This window comes from Aotus nancymaae, unplaced genomic scaffold (genome assembly GCF_030222135.1).
Source record: "Aotus nancymaae isolate 86718 unplaced genomic scaffold, 86718_ANA_hifiasm-v0.15.2.pri h1tg000008l, whole genome shotgun sequence".
Classification (NCBI taxonomy): domain Eukaryota; kingdom Metazoa; phylum Chordata; class Mammalia; order Primates; family Aotidae; genus Aotus; species Aotus nancymaae.
Window position 1 is genome coordinate 762,588 of NW_026988419.1, and position 20,584 is coordinate 783,171.

At 44.5% G+C, this 20,584-nt stretch overlaps 1 protein-coding gene across 3 annotated transcripts in view; it reads right to left on the reverse strand.

Moving 5' to 3' along the window:
* TRPM8 (transient receptor potential cation channel subfamily M member 8) overlaps nucleotides 1-20,584 on the reverse strand; it is a 101,015-nt gene that overhangs the window by 71,819 nt on the left and 8,612 nt on the right. For 2 of the 3 annotated variants that reach the window (XM_012434212.2, XM_012434214.2), the window contains exons 2-7: nucleotides 19,045-19,166; nucleotides 14,991-15,064; nucleotides 7,995-8,151; nucleotides 6,702-6,879; nucleotides 3,460-3,632; nucleotides 660-834 (exon numbers count right to left, since the gene is read on the reverse strand). In XM_012434212.2, the coding sequence (XP_012289635.2) occupies nucleotides 660-834; nucleotides 3,460-3,632; nucleotides 6,702-6,879; nucleotides 7,995-8,151; nucleotides 14,991-15,064; nucleotides 19,045-19,161 (874 nt within the window). In that variant the 5' untranslated portion in view covers nucleotides 19,162-19,166. Of the gene's footprint in view, nucleotides 1-659; nucleotides 835-3,429; nucleotides 3,633-6,701; nucleotides 6,880-7,994; nucleotides 8,152-14,990; nucleotides 15,065-19,044; nucleotides 19,167-20,584 lie in introns of those variants that run through there. The other variant, XM_064372866.1, reaches the window with a different exon arrangement.

The following is a 20,584-nucleotide window of genomic DNA, read 5'->3' on the forward strand; positions in this document are numbered from 1 at the left end:
GAGTTTACTGCATATGTGTCTTTTTTCATGTATGTCTGATTGTGAAAGGAAAAGAATTGAGAACATCTCCAACAAGTTCCTGTCATTATGTATATCACCAAATCACAAGGTAATCTTGTTCCACAACAGGACACATCTCAATACCCTGTGCACAGGAAGAGAGAAAGTGCATGTCACTTAACCATGGCAAATGATGGCTTTCACTCAACTGTTGCATTCTTCTCTTGAAACCAGTTTCTGTTACTCACAAGTAGCCAAGATTCAAAAAAGGGAAGCCATTGTTAAACTAGTAGATTGGTTTTATCTTTACTATTCTAGCTAATTGCATTGTTTCATAAACTTGTATTTGTCATCGCAGATCGAATTTGTTCTTAAATGGTATCTAGCAGAAGACAGCCAGCATTCTATACTGACAAACCATAGTGGAAGAAGGCCGCATTTATCATTGCCTTTAGCATGTTGAAGGGTACATATCATAGTGACCCTGGCAGAAGCACTCCTGGTGTGTTGAAAAAAGAAGAGAAATAACAGTTCTTTGGCAATAAAAATACCTGATCAGGTGTGTTTATCATGTGTCACTCAACAGTAGCGATTGTTGTTGGTGCTGTGGCTGCTGTTGTTACTGTATGTGTCTAGTGTCCTACTTCCTGACTACTGACCTTGAATAGTGCGCTCAGAGATGTACTTCTCTAGCTGATTCCGCAGCTTTGCTTCCACAGTAGGATGTCCATGACAGCCATTGTCCACGAGCAGCAGATGGGTGTGGTTGTTGTCCAGGATATACAGAGGGTCTCTCGTGAAGTCATCCATAGGGTATTGGGCTGAAAAATAGCCCTGCAAAGTACAGAGAATCTTGTCTTTGAGATTGTACCTAACAGTCAAGATACACGACGATATTTTTATATATTCATATGAAAGCTAATGCTTTGGGTTCAATTATATTATGCCTCCTCCAAAATTCCTAACTTCAAAAGGATCTTAGCAATCTTGTAGTACAGACTTCCTTTTAAATATGAGGAAATGGAAGTTCAAAATGGTTGTGCCACTTGCTCATTTTCTCATAAATGGTCAGTGACAGTGTAAGGATCAGATTCTCAGTCCAATTCTTGGTTCATTGCCCTGTGCTGTTTTGCATAAACTCAATGAAATTGAAATTCAGCATTCAGGAAATTGTGTATGTGTGTGTGTGTACATATTTGTATGTGTCTGGATACAGGTAGAAGCAGACATTGAAATGCACACATACATAGTTGTCTGGTATCTATCATATGCTGGGACCCATGCCAGGATCTAGGGATTAGAAAATGAATGAAATACAGTCTTTGCACTTGAGAAATGTGTAGTAACAGGACCACAAAAAGAAACAATTAAATGGATACTTCGTCCCCAAAATACCAGAGAATAAAAAACTGCTACAGGAACATAAAGAAGGGAATCCTTACCGAAAAGGTTCTTCACTCTCAAGCTCCATTCAAAGACACTTAGGTTTTAAAGTATCAGGGTTGCATTAAAAGGTGTTTCATTCTTAACTCCAAGAATAGAATTTAATAAGTTTGAAAATAATATCACCAGCAAAACTCAAAGAGAACAGAAAGAAAAACTAGTATTCAGACAAAATTTAGAGTTTTGCTGGTGATACTATTTTTCAAATGTATTAACTTGAATACTGTAGTGGTTAAAAGATTGTGCACCATGGATCTGCCACTAACTAGAGATGTGCGTTAAAAAAGTTTCTTACTTTCTGTATTCCTCACCTTTCTCATCTATAATAAGAGGGGAATAGTAGTACTTACCTCATAGTTTTGTTATTAAGATCAAACGAATTAATATATGTAAAACACTTAGAATAGAACCTAGCACATAACACGTGCTATTATATAAATGTTAGGTTTTGTTAATACAATTAATGGATTATTAACTTTTTTTTTACTAATAAAGGTATATGGCTATGCATTTCACTTTGAGTGCAGCTTTGGCCATACTGACATATTGACATATATTATTCTTAATATGTAATGTGTTCATTTGCATTGCTTTCTAAGTTATCTGATAGTACATTTTTGAAAGATCATTCTAGATCCAACATTTATTACCCAGATGGTTGAGTGGTTGGTTGTTTCTTAATTTCCAAATGATTGGCGCTTTCTTTAATCTTTACATACTCATTTCAAGTTTTACTTGTTGCTAGAAAATGGGCCCTATAGAGAGCCTCCAGGGAGATTTTGAAGTCTTTTCTCATTCCCATTAAGGGGTAAAAATACTTATTTTCAAGGTTTTTTTGTGAGTCTGTGAATTAACATATGCCCTGCATCTACCATGGGGATAATTATGCAACACTATGTTGACTCCCATGCCCATTACAAATATTGCTAATTGATAACGGTATTCTTTCCCACTGAGCCTGCCACTTTCCTCAAAAGCCTGCTCTAGGCCACTCTCATCCTGAAGTTGGCATTTGATGTGTAACCACTTTGTCATCTCTTGTTGAGCATCTGATAATAATAATAGAAGCTACCATTCACTCTGCACAATTAGATAAATCAATCCCATAACAATACAGGTTATTATTATAAAAACTTGAAGAAGGGAACTGGCTCCAGTCTATGCAGCTAGAAAAGGAATGATTACTTCAACCCAGACTTCTCTGTCTTCAAAACACATCCTCTTCCCCATCTACCATGCTTCCTCCTTGAGGATGCACAAAAAAAACACCTCCCACTCTCCTCTGCCCCTTATATGTCTCAAAAATGGTAACCAAGATGCAAAAATAAAATAATTCTAAAAGAAGAATCACAGCAATTCCAAAAATCCTTAACATTTGCTGCCTAAACTTCTAAGGAGCCCAGGTGGGAGAAGATGTAGCTTAAATGTGGATTTCTGAACATTTGGTCCAAAGCTTCTGGGCGGAGAACACCTGTTGTTTAAGAAGGTCCTCAACTACTAGAAATGTTGTTTTAAAAATTCCACACTTGATACAAGACCCCATATGTCTACCTTGTAATTTTAATATGAAATGCTCATTACTCTCCAAATATGTTCACAGGAAACATTTCGGTGGAGGGGGGTGTCTCACAGTCTTCTTAATGCCAAATTAACCAAGGACAGTAGCCATTGATTTGAATTCCTGTGAGTGTAGCCAAGCAATCAAGATACTGCCGCTGGGCTTGAGCCCTCCTGAGATGGATCTAAACCACGGTTATAAAGAGTAAAGACTGTGACATGAGATTGCTGAGTACACATTTTAATGAACAAAAGACATTCATTGTTAACTCCTTCCCAGCAGTTAATTAGATACATCATCCTTGTTTTTAATCCCTTTACAGTCCCAAATGCACCCCTTGAAAGGCAGACTTCCCCATGATCTGGCTCCATCACAAAGCCTCAGGGTTCAAGTCACAGGCCCATGCCATGGTCTTTCTTCCATGTGACCTAGCAGATCTCCTCCTGTCCCATCTGTACCTCAGCATCACAATTCCTGATGAGGGTGTCCCGGTTGGAGATCATGCCCCAAGCTGCTATGCCAATGGCCACAATATTCTCCTCTGAACTCCTGCTGATGGTGTTATCTCTCACCACCTCCCCGATGTACTTCATCAGGCCATAATGAGTGCCTCCTGTGAGAATCCAAGCGCCTGTCAACAAATGGGAAGAGTAAATGATCAATTGGCATTGGGCAAAGTTTCCATGCTGGGATCACAGACCCCTAAAAAGAAAGCCCCATTCCTGTAGGCATCAGGACAGAGCACTGGCAACTATGTCACATGGTAAGAAAGGAGGAGGGGACCTCAGACAGTGCTCCTGAGAGATGTTCTCTTAAAAATACAGATTCCTGATCCTATTTCAGCTCTACCTCATCAGGCTGTCTGAGAGGTGTGTCCAGGGAATCTGTCTGTATCTTTTAACCAGCCTCTAGAGGGCTCTCACGGACAACGAATTCCTAACCAGAGCCTCTAAGCAATTAGCCATGCCACCATGGAAAGTCGGGCACTCTTCTCCCGGACACCCATATTGGCTGGATTCAAGTTTCCTTGGCTGGCCTTTGTGTCAACAACTTCACTTTGCTTATAAAACACAATTTTGCACACTGGCCTTTTTAAGGTTTAAAACTGACGATCTTCTCAATGCTTGGTTATACAGGGTTTTATTGAGGGGGGCAAAGTAGAATAAATACGATACCTATGAAAATATTATTTCACATAAAACTAGAATCTAAAGTTTAAAATGACCCTAGTATAATATGCTGCCCATGTAGGAATCCACCCTCAGAGCGGTCACTGGCCTCTTTGGATTAACTCTTGTAAGAGAAGCATCAGGAGTTGAGAGGCAGCCCCCTCTTCCAATTGTTAGAAAGCCCCTTTTCTATCTCCATTCTCTAATTTTACTATGGTCTTCAGCAATGAGGAACAATTTTACTTATCTCCACATCAAAGTCCTTCCAATATCCTTAGAAGTTTTATACCTACTTCTTTTAACCAGTTCTCATGGGACATAAATCCAGCCTCTCAGCACCCAGTCTCCTTCCCCTAGACAGATTTTGAAACCGAAAGCTAACCTGATTAAGCCCAACAAACTTCACCTGCCTTGCTTGCTTTTAATTGTTTCCTTCTAGTTGATTTTAAAACCTATATAGCAAAAACTCATGTAGCCTAACAATATATAACTAAATTCCACTAGTTTCCTTATAGATAACATCACTGACAAATACATCACTATGATAATGGTTGATTAAAGTTGTTTTTCAGGAACTAGGGAGCTGCTCTGAGCCAGTTCAAAACAGTTGAGACCATTGACTCTACAACTGAGTGTGCATGATTGCCCAAGAGATGATCTTTTGATGTCAGAGGGCCAAAACTCCTCCCTCGGATCATGCTAACACTGCCATTTTCTGAACAGGTGTCCTACAAAGAGCCATGAACCCTGACTACACCTGCACAAACCACCAATTACCTCATTCCTTCTCCACTGCTGATCACCTTTCCCCACGCCGTAGAACACCTGCTTCTTTACTACTTAAATATCCCTAATCCTTATCTTTGAGGAAGCAGATTTGACACCTGTTCTCCCATCTCCTCACTGGGCAACCTGTGAATAAATCTTTTCTCTTTTGCAAAACCCATGCTCACAGTGATTGACTTGCTGCATGCACGTAGAACGGGTATGGCTTCATATCAATTTCAGCCATTAACGTTCTCTTTCAAAATGAGACAGTGGGAAGTGAAGGTAGCCCTCCAAGTGGACAACCAGCAACAATGAAACTATTCAACTTCCTCAATCGCTTCACTTCATCGACATAGAAATATGTGCCCCAGCCCAGGGATTTTTTGGTCCATTTCGTTCTGCTATATTCCCAGCACATAAAACAATTTCTGACACGTCATAGGCATCCAGTAAGTATTTGTTTAATGAATGAATAAGGTGTGTCCAGAATTTAGTAGCAAGAAAGCTGAGTTGCTCAATTTTGTAACAAAGTGACAACCTGCAGTGTCCCCTTTGGTTGGTCAGAAAACTGAGAAAAATGAATGGGAAAAAGAAAACAAAACATCTCAGTTTCTTCCTGACATCAAGAAAAAAGTCACATCTAGATTAGGACATGTTTCTTTAGATCTTTCAGTAAATATTAATTATTCATAAAATAAGTTTTTTAAATGTTAAGATTAGATAAACTGAATCTAATCATGGGAAAACGTCAACCAAATCCACATCTACAAAGCAATTGGCGTATAGTCTTCAAAAACAAAGTGTAATGAAAGGCAAGGAAAGGCTAAGAACCAGTTCCAGATGTAAGAAAACTAAAATAAAAATTTTTAAAAAGATAAAAGCTAAATCGATTTGTAATACAAATTGAGAAAAAAGAATGTTTGCTCTAAAGGACCTTGTTGAGATAATTAGCAAAATTCGAGTATAAACTGTCAGATAGCAGTATTGGTCCATGGTAACCATTCAGGTTTGAAAATTGTGTTGGGTTTCATGAGAAAACCCCCTGTTCTCAAGAGGGGCACAGGCATGTACTTAGGGGTTAAGGATCATGATTTCTGCAACCTGCTTTCAATGGTTCCCCCAAACAATCATATGTAGATATTTATGGAACAAGATAAGGCAAATGTGGGAAAATGTTAAAAATTGGTGAATCCAGGTGAAGAATGTACAGATGTTCATTGCATTATTCTTGCAACTTTTTTGTAGATTCAAATTTTTTAAAAAATATAAAGTTAAAAAGAAAGAAAATGCTGTTTGAAGTAACAAAGACTTAGTTGCTTTGACCTCAATCCGACACTTACAGGGTGCTTACCGTTTCTCAGGCACTGTCACTACTTTCAAAAGCACATCACCGATCTCACAATAACAGGCCAAGCAAACTACAACTGTCCTTTTCAATTCGCCCAGAAATTTTACCCAGAACCGAAATTCTGGGTAAAATTTTACGTGTGTTAATTACAAAGTGAAAATCTTACGAGATTTAAAAAATTTCCCCTAAGGAAGCACCTTAACGCTGATTTAAAGAGTTACTTTGTGAAGCTCCCCGTCCATTCATCCGAGGATATTGCTTTCAATAAAATAATGGTTAATCAGTTCCAGCAGCATCCGGGTTCTCCGGAATTGCACACGGGAACTCCCTTCTCTGCTCCCCTAACTTGGTGCGGCTGGAATGGAGGAACCAGGTCGCTGCTGGCCTTGGCCGTGGGGCAGCCTCCCACCCGCACCTTTGGACTGCGCGATGTAGATGAGCCGGCTGAAGATCTTGCGCATGCGTGGCTTCAGGGCGAAGTTCTTGGCGCCCCCGGTCACAGAAATGACCAGGTTGGGCGTTTTCAGGTGCCAGTGCTGGGTCAGCAGCTCGTAGAGGATTTCTGCGTCCGTGTCGCAGGATAGACGGATATACTGTGGGGGTAGAGGGAGAAGCATCAGAATGGGCCTCTCCTTTGGAGAAAGGCTAATCAGAAACTCAAAAGAATGCAACCATCCTCTCCTATCTACCTATGACCTGGAATCCCCCTCCCCGCTTCCCGTTGTCCCGCCTTTCCAGACGGAACCAGTGTTCATCTTACCTATGTTGATTGATGTCTCATGTCTCCCTAAAATGTATAAAACCAAGCTGTGCTCTGACCACCTTGGGCACATGTCAGGTCCTCCTGAGACTGCATCACAGGTGTGAGTCCTCAACTTTGGCAAAATAAACTTTCTAAATTAACAGATACCTGTCTCAGATATTCAGGATTCACAGAAGGAAAGCAGACTGGAGGGCTCTGGGGGCCCTGAAAAGCCCCACAGGCCAGGTGGAGAACTTGGGACTTAGAGGGGTACCCTGAGGTGTTTGAAGCAGGGTAGTAACAGGGTGGGCTTTGCATTTAGAGAGTCCTCGGTGGCCCTGCTGATGCCACAGGGAGGTGGGCAGAGCTGTGGGCAGCAAGAGAGGGTGGTGGCCCATTCTGGGGCAGAGGCCCTGGGAAGAGTCAGCAGCGGATAAGGCTGGGTCACCTCCCAGGGCAGCCATGGGGAGCTGCGGGAGGAGAGGTCCGGCTCCTGCAGAAGCAGCCTGTGGATGGTGCTCTCATTGAGACTGAGAGCACGGAGGATGTAGGAGAGGCTGTTTCTGATCATTAAACATCTTTGCAAAACCTTGCTGGAGAGCTTGCACAGTGAGTGTGGAGGGAATGCATATTCAGGGCGGTATGTCACCGAGGAGTACACAGAGCTAAGCAATCGGGTTCACAAAAGCATTCATGGGGCCTTCTGTAATAGCGGGGCTCAAGGTGGATGTCACATGGATGCCTGCCTTGTGTGTGGACACAGGAGGCTAGGTGATAATCCAGTCCTTACCCGTCGAGTTTTCCAGTTGAGCATTGTCTAATCACTGCTTTTTGACTTTTACAAGATGTATCTTTTCCTGCAATCATTTTTGGTGTTTGCTACCCATCTCTCCTGCCTCCATCCTATTAGACAATTACAGGTAAATCAAGGTAGCCCAAGCCATTGGGCCTATGAACATTGCTTACCTTCCCTTTCTTCCCCAGAGTCTCAAACTGAATATCGCCAAAGGCATCCGTGGGAAATTCCTTGGTGTGTTTCTTGTAGTTCCATTTCTCATTCTGGTTGACCTGGGTGCCTTCCATGTGCTGGCTCTGGGGATAGCCACACTTGCACACATTTTCCCTGATACGCACAATGGTGTGGACAGGAAGGAAGGATTTCATTGAGCCTACTTATGGAAACTGGCATTGTTAGCTTAAATAGACACACAAAGAAGTGATACCTTCAAGTCTTCTTTTCAGACTGTTTTCGTAATCTCGGTCAGTTTCATAGAAACTAGTTTGATGTGGCTGGGCACAGTGGCTCATGCCTATAATCCTAGCACTTTGGGAGGCTGAGGCGGGCAGATCACTTGAGGTCAGGAGTCCAAGACCAGCTGGCCAACATGGTGAAACCTTGTCTCTATTAAAATACAAAAATTACCCGGGCTTGGTGGCATGCACCTGTAGTCTCTGCTATTCAGGAGGCTGAGGCAGGAGAATCACCTGAACCAAGGAGGTGGAGGTTGCAGTGAGCTGAGATCACACCACTGCACTCCAACCTGGGAGACAGAGCAAGACTCCCTCTCCAAAAAAATAAAATAAATAAAAATAAAGAAAGAGAGAAAAGAAAAGAAACTAGTTCTGCTGTTTTATTCCTTCACCAACAAGCTAGCTCCATGCTGATAGAACAGAAACGAGCCCTGCCCTCATGGAATCTAGCTTCTGTCCATGGGGCTGTTTTGAGGCTGAGTTTCAGAAATATGAAAACTTTATTCAGCTTCTCACACAGTTCATAACACACAGGAGCCCTGGGTAGGCCTCAGCGCCTCAGCACCAACCCTGCCAGTTTGCCCATCCAATCAGGCTCTTCTGAAGTGAAGTGAGACATCCTTCCCATGGGCTGAACTCGCTGGGGAGATGCATTCCCTTGGCAGAGACCCAAAATGTTCCAGACTCTAGAGTGATCATCCTTTCCTTATTAGACATTAGCTACTAGAGAGACTTTCAATAATTTGGGGTAGATGAGGCCAAACTGTGCGGTAAATGAACACGACTTCTTCCCGTTAAAAGTGCAATGGAACTAAATTCATCCATTAGGCGACACAGAGACATAACAGGAAATTGGAAGAGGATAAAAAGATACACAGTCAGTGGTAAATCCTCTTCCCCTATGCCTTCGCCAACACACCACAGTCACCCAACAGATACTATTGAAAATCCACTCTGAGTCAGCCCTGGGCTGAGCCTCACAGCAGCTCAAGATGAGCTGGATGTCATTCCTGCCCGTAAGTTGATCTCTCGGGAATAACTTCACATGACACCTAGCAAAGTGCAGGGGAACAAACAAAGCACCTCCTTTTATTCTTGCCCAGCCCCTCTGCTGTCAGGCTTGCCGTGAGGGCTGGAAATGACGCAGAGTGCTTTGCTGGAGCCGGAATGTGGTGCCTGCTCCATTGAGGTGACTTAAGTTATGGTGGTGTCATACATGCAAATCAAGGATTAAGGAAGCCAGTGGCAACAGAAAAGAAACACAAACACAGTTTTAAAAAAATCGGCCAGGTGCGGCGGCTCACGCCTGTAATCCCAGCACTTTGAAAGGCCAAGGCGGGCGGATCACAAGGTCAAGAGATCGAGATCATCGTGGCCAACATGGTGAAACCCCTTCTCTACTAAAAATACAAAAATTAGCCGGGCGTGGTGGTACACGCTTATAGTCCCAGATACTCAAGAGGCCGAGGCGAAAGAATCACTTGAACCGGAGGGTGGAGGTTGCAGTGAGCCAAGATCATGCCACTGCACTCCAGCCTGGTGTCAGAGCGAGACTCCATCTAAAAAAAAAAAAACCCTCCAAAACCACATTCCATGACTATTTGACCTCTCTATCCAGAGCACCCTGAGAGTAGTGGTCTCCAAAGACAGGAACAACCACCACCAAGATTCCCATTTGGCCAAAAACAACTCCCCCCGAGTGAGGCACTGTTCACCTCCTCCCAGCTTCGTTCTGCCTGCCCCGTCCACTTGGTTCTCAATCTCTCTCTGCTGTCTCTCTGACCCATCTTTGGACAAGACACAGAGGTGCTAGGAATTCAAGGGGGCCATGGCCAGTGGAGGAGGAGAACAGAGAGTTCTGTCCTGAGAAGGCTAGGAGTAGCAAAGTGGGAGACACGTTTGGTCACTGAAACAGGCCCCAAGGGCACAGCTCTCCTTTTACCAGTGGGTGACTCAGTGTCCTGATTTGCCCAGGACAGTCCAAGTTTACACCTGTTGCCCAAGTCCTGGTAGGATCAGTGCCTCCCTCACTCTTATCCAGGTCCTAGACCCCACAATAAAGTCTGTGGTCGCCCGTTCACCACTAACCTACCAGAAAAGGCATCCCCCTTTGGCAGATGTGGGCCAGTACCAGGATGCAGGGTCAGATAATAAGATTCAGCCCCATTCACCCCCAGCATCCTTGTGCAGTGCACAGCCCAGGCAACCATACATGGCGACCATGGAGCAAGGATTCCCTGCACAGCCTGAGCCAAATAAAGATATACAAACTGAGGAAATCCTGTTATAGGGTTTGCTTCCAGCTGGACTCTTTATCTTATATTCTCTGTCCCCATGTTTCTGGCACATCAGGGCATTTAGCAGATGTCCTTTGAATGAATGAAGAAATGAGTGAATAAATACACTGATTGGTCTTCTTTTAAATAGTTTGCATCCTCAATGATTTTTGTAAAGTAGTTATGTTTTCCTTCCAGAATACAAGCTGTATTTTCAGGGTCTTCTTCGCTGTTCACCCTATTTAACATATGGCAAAATGATAGGGCTAATTCTAAAAGCACTCTGTAGCAGGAGGTCACATTTTCATTTACAAGATGGTAATAGTGATATATATTTCTATGACTGTTTCTAAAAACACAATAGCAGCAGAAAGGAGTTGCTTAATGGGCAAATTTTATGACCACTCCAGAAGCAGATGAATTCCCAGCCAAATTGTGACCAAGTTTCTGCTGCCTGGAAGTAATTGGCTTCAATTGGAGTTGCTCTGCTAATAGCAATCTTTTTGAAGTACTGGAAGCCCAGGGTAACTACCAAAGTCACTCAACAAAGCGATTCTATAATGAGGAACAAATGCTTCTCAGCAGCAAACCTCACGAGCAGCTTGCTCTCCTAGGGGGTGGGAATGTTGCTGGAGACACATCGGGGCAGGTGCCTGCTAGATACGGCGCATTGACATGGACCCCAGTGAGGCTGTCCCTTCTCTCCAACCTCGTCTACACAGTAGGATCAAGATGAGTCTGTTCATATAACTGAATTATGGAAATGTCCACGATTGACAGGCCCAAGGATGGGAAGTTAATCCGGGATTGACATAGGTGTCCCTTTCATAAGAATTTGAAATTAGGACCGAAAGAGCTGCTCCCATCTCTCTCTAGGTCTAGGCCTGTGACATGGAAGATCAGACACCACAACACAATTGTAGCTACTCTGAAAAAGAAGAGAGCAGGTGTGCAGGGAGAGGTGGAGGCAGGGGTGAGCAGAGGGGACCTACTGAGTCCCCTAGTCAGTCACCGTTTCTAACCACTCCAGAGGCCTGGCCACCCTCTACTCTTAGGTGGCATTTTTTTTTCCATAGAGTAAATCCCCTCTTTAGGTTAAGGTAGTTGAGCTCCTTGTAACCAAAAGTCTTAATTACCACACAGTATGTAAATGATCCCTATCCAAAGTATTTCTCAAAGCATTTAATGTTTTCTGAAGCTATAAAAATTGAGCTAGAGACTGGATCCAACATCGCCCTCCAGCAGCAGCCTCACCTCTGTTTTGGAACAGTTCCCAGGGCATCACTCAGTGTGGCCAAGAAAAAGTCAACAAGAATTGAGCACATTTTTCTCAGCCCTCTCTTTTCCTAAGTGTTAGGGCACTTCCTGAGCCCAGTCTGCTTCCCGATGTTCCTCTTCTCTCTCCATAGCTGTCACTGTCCCGCTCTCTTTTGGGATCCGTCCACCCACCCAAGCTCATTGCAGAATAGGGGAGAGAATTCCCTGCCCCACCTGTTGTTGCTATAACCAAAAACAGACTGTTGAGCCCTTTTGCCTGCTAAGGGTAGGACTGTGTCACAGGTGGCAGCTGCCTGGCAGCTCTGGTCTATGGACTGGTATCACTCCAAGCATCAATTTATATGAATTGGTTTACAAATGGAGAAGAGGGCTTGCCAGGAAGGCATTAGGAGTGCAGATACCTGGAGGAGGAATAGGGATGACAGAAAGGAGAGATGAAGAGGACAGGAGAGCATCAGGACCCTAGTTCTATCCCATTGGACCAAGTCTGAATCCTGTAGAATGACACTGTCCAATGCGGTAGCCACTGACCCACATGGCTATTTAATTTTATATTTAAATTAAGTGAAATTAAATAAAGTTGAAAATGTTTCTTGATTGTGCTAGCCACATTTCAAATGGCCAATAGCCAGATGTAGCTAGCGGCTATCATATTGGATAGCACAGACATAGAATATTTCCACCACGGCAGAAAGTTCTGTTGCACAGTGCTGCTGTTGTGAAAGTAGCGTTCTTTCTGTTTCTACCTGGAACTCATCATGGCCAAGGAAGTAAGAAGTGACTAGAACAAACCCAGACCTAGGAGCTTACTACCCATAGTGTGCCAGAAGGCGACCCCTAAGCTGGCAGCATGTCTCAGAGGACACACAGCAGCAGGGGCGAGGGCGTGGCATCACCTTGCAGTGGCATCTGCAAGAGGTTAGAGTGGAAAGACAAGGGTGGCAACCCTAGGAACTCTCGGGAGGGACATTGGCAGCTCATGTCATCTAGTGTGGCAAGTAGCAGCAAAACCAGGGTATCGATGTAATTAATCATCACTTCATTTGATGCCCTTGCCTGATGGGTAACTTAGATTACATGGAATGTTCCCACTATCTAGAGAGAGATAGAAATAATATATACGGGGAATTCAAAGATTATAGAACTTTGCATCCCTTCTGAGATGGGAACTGGAAGACCCTAAGACGTTCCTATGCTCTGCTTGTGTTGCTTAGGACTGTGGCTACTCACTACATCTTCCTTCATTTTGGCTCAGACTTGAGGTGTAATCAAGCACTGTAAGGTGGATAGCCATAGGTTTCCCTAACCTGCATCTACTTCCCCTTCTGCTAGTAAGTAAGCCCTGATTCTCCTTTGAAGAATCATCCTTTTCTGCACTGAGTTCATCCTGACACATCGCCCAAGCCTGGCCAATCAACATATTCCACCATCCAACTCAACTAATCCATCCTCCAGCCCAGGAATTAGTTTAGAGATGGGCACATGGCCCAAGCCACAGCATTAAGAGCCATGAACATCAGCCCAGGACTTTTGATGGAATTGCTAGGAGCAAGGCCCTCTTTGCTCTAACTGGCAAATGGAAAGCTGATTACGCACAACCAACAACAGTGACCATTTTGCCTCCAATTGTGAAAAGCCTGTCCATCAGAGAGGGGCAGAAACAACAGGTGGAAAGAGACAGAGTCTTGGTGACATTGTTCAAGCCCTGGATCTGGCTGCACTTTTCAGCCACAGCATCCCGTCATCACACCCCACAGAATCCCTCCTCCATCTTTCACTTATGCCAGTTAGACTGGACATCTGTAACTGAGAACGTGTTGATGAATTTGGTCTGCCCGAAGCAATGTCATTCTTAGAAAGGGAGGCAACTGAGGGTATAGAGAAGGCACAACCTTGGAATCAGAAAACCTGGGTTCAAATCCCTCATCCGTCTTCCACTGGCCACGTGACCGTGGGTAAAATACTGAACATCTCTGGGTCTCACTCGCCTAAACGATAATAACAGCTTCCTTGCAAGGAGGTTGTAGTATTAGCAATCAAGTATGTAAGTCCTGTTCGTGAAACATACAAGCTATAATAAATAGCTGACTTACAGAGCTTATACTTTGTCAGAATGACTCATGATGCATAAGTTTATACCAGTGACAGAGCAGAGGTCTTTTCTGCTGTTCGTTTTCTGATTCACATGAAGAATTATGCTCTAAAGCATTATGGTGGGTATTTTATGTGCTATCTCATTGAATACCACAACCCATGAGGTATATTTTTGCTAGATTTTTAGGATAAGGGAATTTGCTTCAGAAAAGAGATAATTGGCTCAAGGCCATCCAGTGAGGAGGCAGCTAAGTCAAGGTTAAAACCAAAGCCGGTTCTAAAGCCTTTTTGTCTGTTACTACAGCCTTCCTCTGTTCATTGCCTCTGTTCAACAGAAGTTCTTTTCATTTTAAATGACAGCAGAAACTTCCACTCAGTTAATAGCTAGACTTTTTCTTGCATTGCCAGTCAGCAAAAAAGAAGGGACAGAGAGAAATAAGAAGAGTGGGGTAGGATTAAGACTGTTCAATTAGATTCAAATGCATCTTCTACACAAAGGGTGAGCACTAGTCAATCCATTCACTCACTCACTTGCTCGTCAACATTTACTGAAGACCTCCTGTGGGCTGAGCTGGTGGGGCTTGCTTTTCTAACCCAGGCTGAACGTTCCACAACACATGAGACTTAGAGTAGATTAACACCCAATTAGAAGGAAAGACCCAAAGTCAACAGCAGGGAAGAAAAGCATGACAGAGGAGCCAGTAAGACGGAAATATGCCCACATGCATGGTATTGCCAGACAACTTCCTTGTTAACAACTTTCATTACCAAGGTCACTCAGGTGGGTTTCCATTCTCATGGGAATACTGAGGAGAGTGACAGCCTCTCTCAGTGACTTTTCCAAGTATTGCCAAAGCTGAAAATATCAAATGAAATTGTAGAGCTGTAAGCAACAACTACAAGCTCCTTGCCAGATCTTTCCTGCTCACACAACATTTCTGAGAATTACAAGGCGAAGACATCTTTAATAATGAACCAGTGAGCATTTCTTTGTTTGTTGTAATGATGGTTGATTTGTTTTTCGAATGTGGAAAGCAAAAACAGAGGGAAATTAGTAGCTTACGTGGCCTTGGAATCTTTGGTAAAGAAGACACATTCTCGTTTCTTAAAATTTGCTTGAATAAAATTCGCCAAGTCCTTTGGAGAGAGAGCATTGAATAACACATTACTAATTTATTCTCACTCCTTGCTGATATTAATGAATGCGAAATATGATGTAACCCCACTTCACATGCTTTAAGAACTTGCCACATATTCATAGCATCCAGCCTTTGTTCATGCCTTCAGAGTACACAGTTTTTTTTTCTTCTTCTTCTTTTATTTCTCCACATTAACAGACAATTAGTTTTTTAATTCTAAAAAATTTCAGACTCACAAAAAGCATGGCAAGTATATAATAAAGGCATAGGTGCCCACTATTCAGAATTAACAAATGTCAACAATATATTTTACTTACTTCAGTTTTTTTTTTCTTTTTTTAAATTTTTTAAGATGCATACATTAAAATTTGTATAACTAAATGGAAAATTTTTCTAAAAATGATTTGGGCTTATCTCGTATATAAATAGTATTATATACATACAAATTGTGTTTTTCCACCTCTAAGGCTACAAGGAAGAACGTAGGCATGGGATGAGAGTTTTTATAAATAATATGTCAATGCAGATTCCCATTCCTCTTACACTTGCTATTTAAAAGAAGACATATTCCAAAAACCCTTCATAGTTGTATTTATTCCTCCTGGGCAAGGTGGTCAGGCACATCTGGCACCTAATTCTGACAAACAGCCAAAGCCTTTATAAACCAAAAGCTTCCCTTAAGTTAGCAGAAGCAAACTATTTGGAAACAAACGAAAAACTCCTTTAAAAATACCTATACTCCTCAAAGCGGGAGCAGGTATTTGCATCATGTATGAAACATCACAGGATTGGTAGTCAGAATATTTAAGTGCTGCGCATCAATAAGAATAAGGCAGAGAACCCGATGGAAAAAGTGGCCGAAGACAAGAGTAAGCATTCATTGAAAGAGAATAACCCATAAACATGTGAAAGGAAGCTCAACCTCATTCAGAATGAGCAAATGCAAAGGAAAACCACAGTGAGATCCCATTTTACACACACCAGGTTAGCAAAAATATCAAAGGCAATGAACACCCAGCATGAGTGAAGGGAAGGGCAGTGGGCCTCATGCCCACCATGGGTGGGTAAGTGAACTGATGCAACCATTCCTGAACTACTGGCAATTGTCCTCTATTGCCAGTAAAGTTATCTCCCTGAGGAAGAGTCCCTTGTGGAGAAAGGCAGGATTGTCCCGTGAATGACCTGCACATTCAAAGTGCCTGGCAAAGCTGCCTGGCAATAAATTTTCAGCCTCAGACGGCTGCCTTTCCCTGGAGAGGTGGGGCTGCTAGGAGCTTCCTTTCCCTGGCAGCCCAATGCCTCTTCCCACAGGCCACCAGGTACGGGCAGCTGGAGTTCTCAGACAACCTCACACACAATTGACCTCATAAGACAGGCCACTGTCACCAGAGCCACCCCTGACTTCCTATCCCCACCAGCAAGGCTGTCACCAGCCATACACTGCAAAGGGGGAAGTCTCCTCTCCTGGAATGAAGTTCACGATGTGCCCTCTTCCCTTCTCATCCTCTGCCTCTGCAAGCCCTGAGATATCAGAGAAGGGTGACCATGTGCCTTATCTTCCCAAACCTTTGAACATAAGTTTCCCCATGAGTCCTGTGTCTTAACCCAGACCCCATGAAAGAGAGATGTTTACCTTCACCCACACCAAGCCTCAACTCAATGAACATTTTCCAGGTAGACATGGCTTACATATCTAGGAATGTTAAAAGCGGTATTGCTTGTGACAGTAAAGACCAGAAGCCCAAATGCCATCTGTCTTAGGCTGAATAAATAAACATAAGCACACAGTGGGGTGCAGCACAGCCGTGAAATAAATCAACAACGGTTACATGTCTCACCGTGGATGAATCTCAAAAACAGTTTTGAGCAACAGAAAAAAGAAAAGAAAAAGAAAAAAAGGAACTCACAAAAAAATACTTATCGTACAATTCCACGTATGTCAAAAACAGAACGAAACTAAACAACGTATTGTTTAGAGAGATACATATACTCAAGTCATAAAATTACAAATAAAATCAAGGAATGGGTAACACAAAACTCAGGATAGTGGTTATAACCGCTGATAGGAGAGAGGAACGCCAACTCACCAGGCATCTGGGGGTGACATGCTATTTCTCAAGCTGGTGGTGGGCACAAGAGCATTCATTTCAATATTCTTTTTAAGCTGGAAATTCACATTTATGCATTCTTTTCTATGTATATTTCAACACGAACATGTTGAAAGCAAAAACGATTTCAGTGCTCACCTCCACACAACAGTTTTGAAAATCCGTGATGCCCATTTTTCCTGTAATTTTTTTATCCACTTAATTAATTTCAAATCTACTTAACAGGAATGAAGGAAACAGCTATGTAAGCAGTGTAACCAATGATCATGGAGGAAGGGTGATGATTTCTTAAAAATTGCTTTGGGCCGGGCGTGGTGGCTCACGCCTATAACCCCAGCACTTTGGGAGGCTGAGACGGGGGGATCACAAGGCCAAGAGATCGAGACCATACTGGTCAACTTTGTGAAACCCCGTCTCTACTAAAAATACAAAAATTAGCTGGGCATAGTGGTGCACACCTGTAGTCCCAGCTACTCGGGAGGCTGAGGCAGGAGAATTGCTTGAACCCAGGAGGCGGAGGTTGTGGTGAGCCGAGATCGCACCATTGCACTCCAGCCTGGGTAACGAGAGTGAAACTCCATCTCAAAAAAAAATTGCTTTGTGGCTTTAATAAGAAAAACCCTCTGAAAGTGCACTTTGCAGAGGTGTGCATGTGCTCAGGGGGCAAAAAGGAACCCCCCAGAACTGAGACACTCTTGCGTGGTCTCAGCAGTTCTACCCACAGGGATGCCTGCATCTGGGAGAGGCTGACCTGCAGGGGCTGAGGAGAGGAGACCCATCCAGCAGGAGGTCCCAGGAGCAGGCATAAGAAAGGGTCAGCCTCTGTCCATCTCTCAGGGCTCCGGTGCCGAGGCCAGGGGGACCCCTCCAGAAGGGCCCTCCCAGAGATGCTTCATCACTGGGGTTGAAGGAGGAAAGCAAGGGGGAAAATGCCGGAAAAGCTACCACCACCCTTGGCCCACTGTTTGCTCCTCCCCTGACCACAACTGGGGTGAGACCAGGGAGCAACTGCAAGGAGGTGCTCGGTCCCCCCACCACCAGGGCATGCAAGTGTAGGGGCAGCCGCTGAGGGCTGGCACCTCCTTCACTTTTGCATCAGGGGTGTCTCACTTGCCTAGTCCTGGCCCTGGGAGACAGAACTCAGCTGGGGAAGAGTAGGTTTTTGCATGTTTGTGTGTGTGTGTGTTTTCTTACAGCTCAAGGAAAGATCACAAAGTCAGCCCCCATGGAACCCACCAGTGAGACCAAAATCTTAAACAACACCCCAAAACCGCCCTCCCCAACCACCAATTCCTGCTTCTTTCCTTTCTTTCCAAAGCTAGCCGCTATCCCAAGTTTTAACACTGTAGCCCAGGAGAACTGGTTTTCAGACTGGAAAGTTGTCTTAATTTCTGGACAAATGAGAGTGTTGGACAGGATCTGAGAGTGGGTGGAATACCTGTGGGAGGAAATTCCGCCTAGCGCCGACAAAGCCAGGCAGGGAGAGGCAGAGAGGTGCTAAGGACACGCCTCCCGCTGGCACCCAACCCTGAGTCCAGCTCACCCAAGAAGCCATGACTGGGCACGTCTGTGTCCTGAAGGCAGCGTGGAAGCTGGCTTGGAACCAGGAGAGACAGTGCCAAGGAGTGACGCGAGGAGGCCATTGCAAGAACAAATGCAGATGGACCCAAACTGAGACCATGGCCATAGAGCTGGAGAAGGGACTGAGATTCAAAACTCAGACCGGAAGCAAGAGCACTGAGCATTAAGTAGTGAAATTTTAAAGACATGACATCTAAAATTTCCTAAAAGTCCATTTGCAAATGCATGATTTAATGCCTTACGAATGTTACAATGATAATCTTTCAAACAGGTGGTGCGCATGACTTACACTTTCACTGTAAGACAAGTCTATGCTCCGAGACGCGCTGGAGTACAGGGTCCGGGTGCTGTCCAGAGTGCCGTTCCTTCTGCTCCTCATGCTGAGCCTGGTTCCCCCAAAGGACATCTCTTCTGCGACGATGGGTGGAGGGGGATAAGTTTGGGTTACAAACAGTAAAAGGGCTCCTTCAAAGCTTCACCCCAACGCCCCTTTCTCTGCACCCTCTCCCCTTTGCCACATGCAATGTGCCACGTGCAATGTCCCACGCTCCATTTGTCCCACCAGGGTCATCATGCCCCTGCCCCTAATTCCTCTTCACCATCCAAGACCCAGGTGTCATTTCCACCCCTCACTCAGCACATCCTCTCTGGCCCCTCGCTTCTGAGTCAGGATCCCCTTCTGGGTACTCCCTCTGTGCAGTGGCTGAGGGCATGGCCCCACCCAACCGAGAGCTCTGAAAGGACAGTCTGTACCGCATGCATCACAACACACTACACCTGAGGGGCTTGCGAGAGCTACTTGCTAAGTAATGAATTGAGGATGAAGGAAATTGAGAGCAGACTATGGATAGCAGCCTGTATTGGCCAGAGGACTTGGCCCTCGGGCAGAAAAGAAGACTCCTGGCCCTGAAGGGTGGTGGGCAGGGCTTGAGGGTCAACATGTCCCAGGTCATCCTGAGATTCTAATGCCCAAAACTTCTCTCTTGGGCTCTGGAGCAGGCTGCTGGCCTGGGCATTGCAGAACCTTATATGTCATGCAGATGCTTCCCGGGGACCCCACTCTGTTTTTCTCAATCTAAGATGCCCCCATCCCATACTTCAGGAGGCCCCTCTCCCCTTATCTCCCAAACTCTAACTCAGACCCACATCCCAAGCTCCAGACAAAACCCATCAATGCCTACTCAACCTCCAAGGTTGTCCTGCAGACACAGCAAATGAAAGCACCATCCTTCTTGGACACCTGTGTCTCCCTGAGTCCCCTCCCCCTGACTCCAAGCTCCTCCCTATGTGTCCCATCACATCCCAGCAGCAGTCCTTCCTCTACACCCCTTGAAAGGCTCTCGCATTACCTGCACTTGCCAAGGGGCCCTGCTGGCCTCCACCTCCCCAGCCTGACTGTACCCACTTCCCTCTCTCTCTGGGCCGCCTTTCCCATCTGGGGTCCCTCCCTCTGTCCAGAGCCCTCTTCCCCATACCCCTCCAGCTGTCATGTCCTGCTCATCCTCCAGGCTCAGCTCACTCTTCACTTCTTCAGGGAGATGCCCCACAATGTCCAGGCTGGGCAAGAGCTCACCTGCCTCTGTGGCCCCTTCAACCCGCACCAAGCTGTGGGCATCATGATTTGTTTAATAATCTGTTGACCCCTGTTAACTTGCTGAGGCCAAGGACTGTATCTTGTTCACCACTAGACTTCCAGACCTGGCACAATGCATAAAGCAGATCTGCATAAATATTTATTGGATGAATAATTTGATTGAATAAATATTCCCTCGCAAATCCTCCTTCGGTTTGCAAACTACTTCCACGTCCCCTTCTATAACTCCTTAATG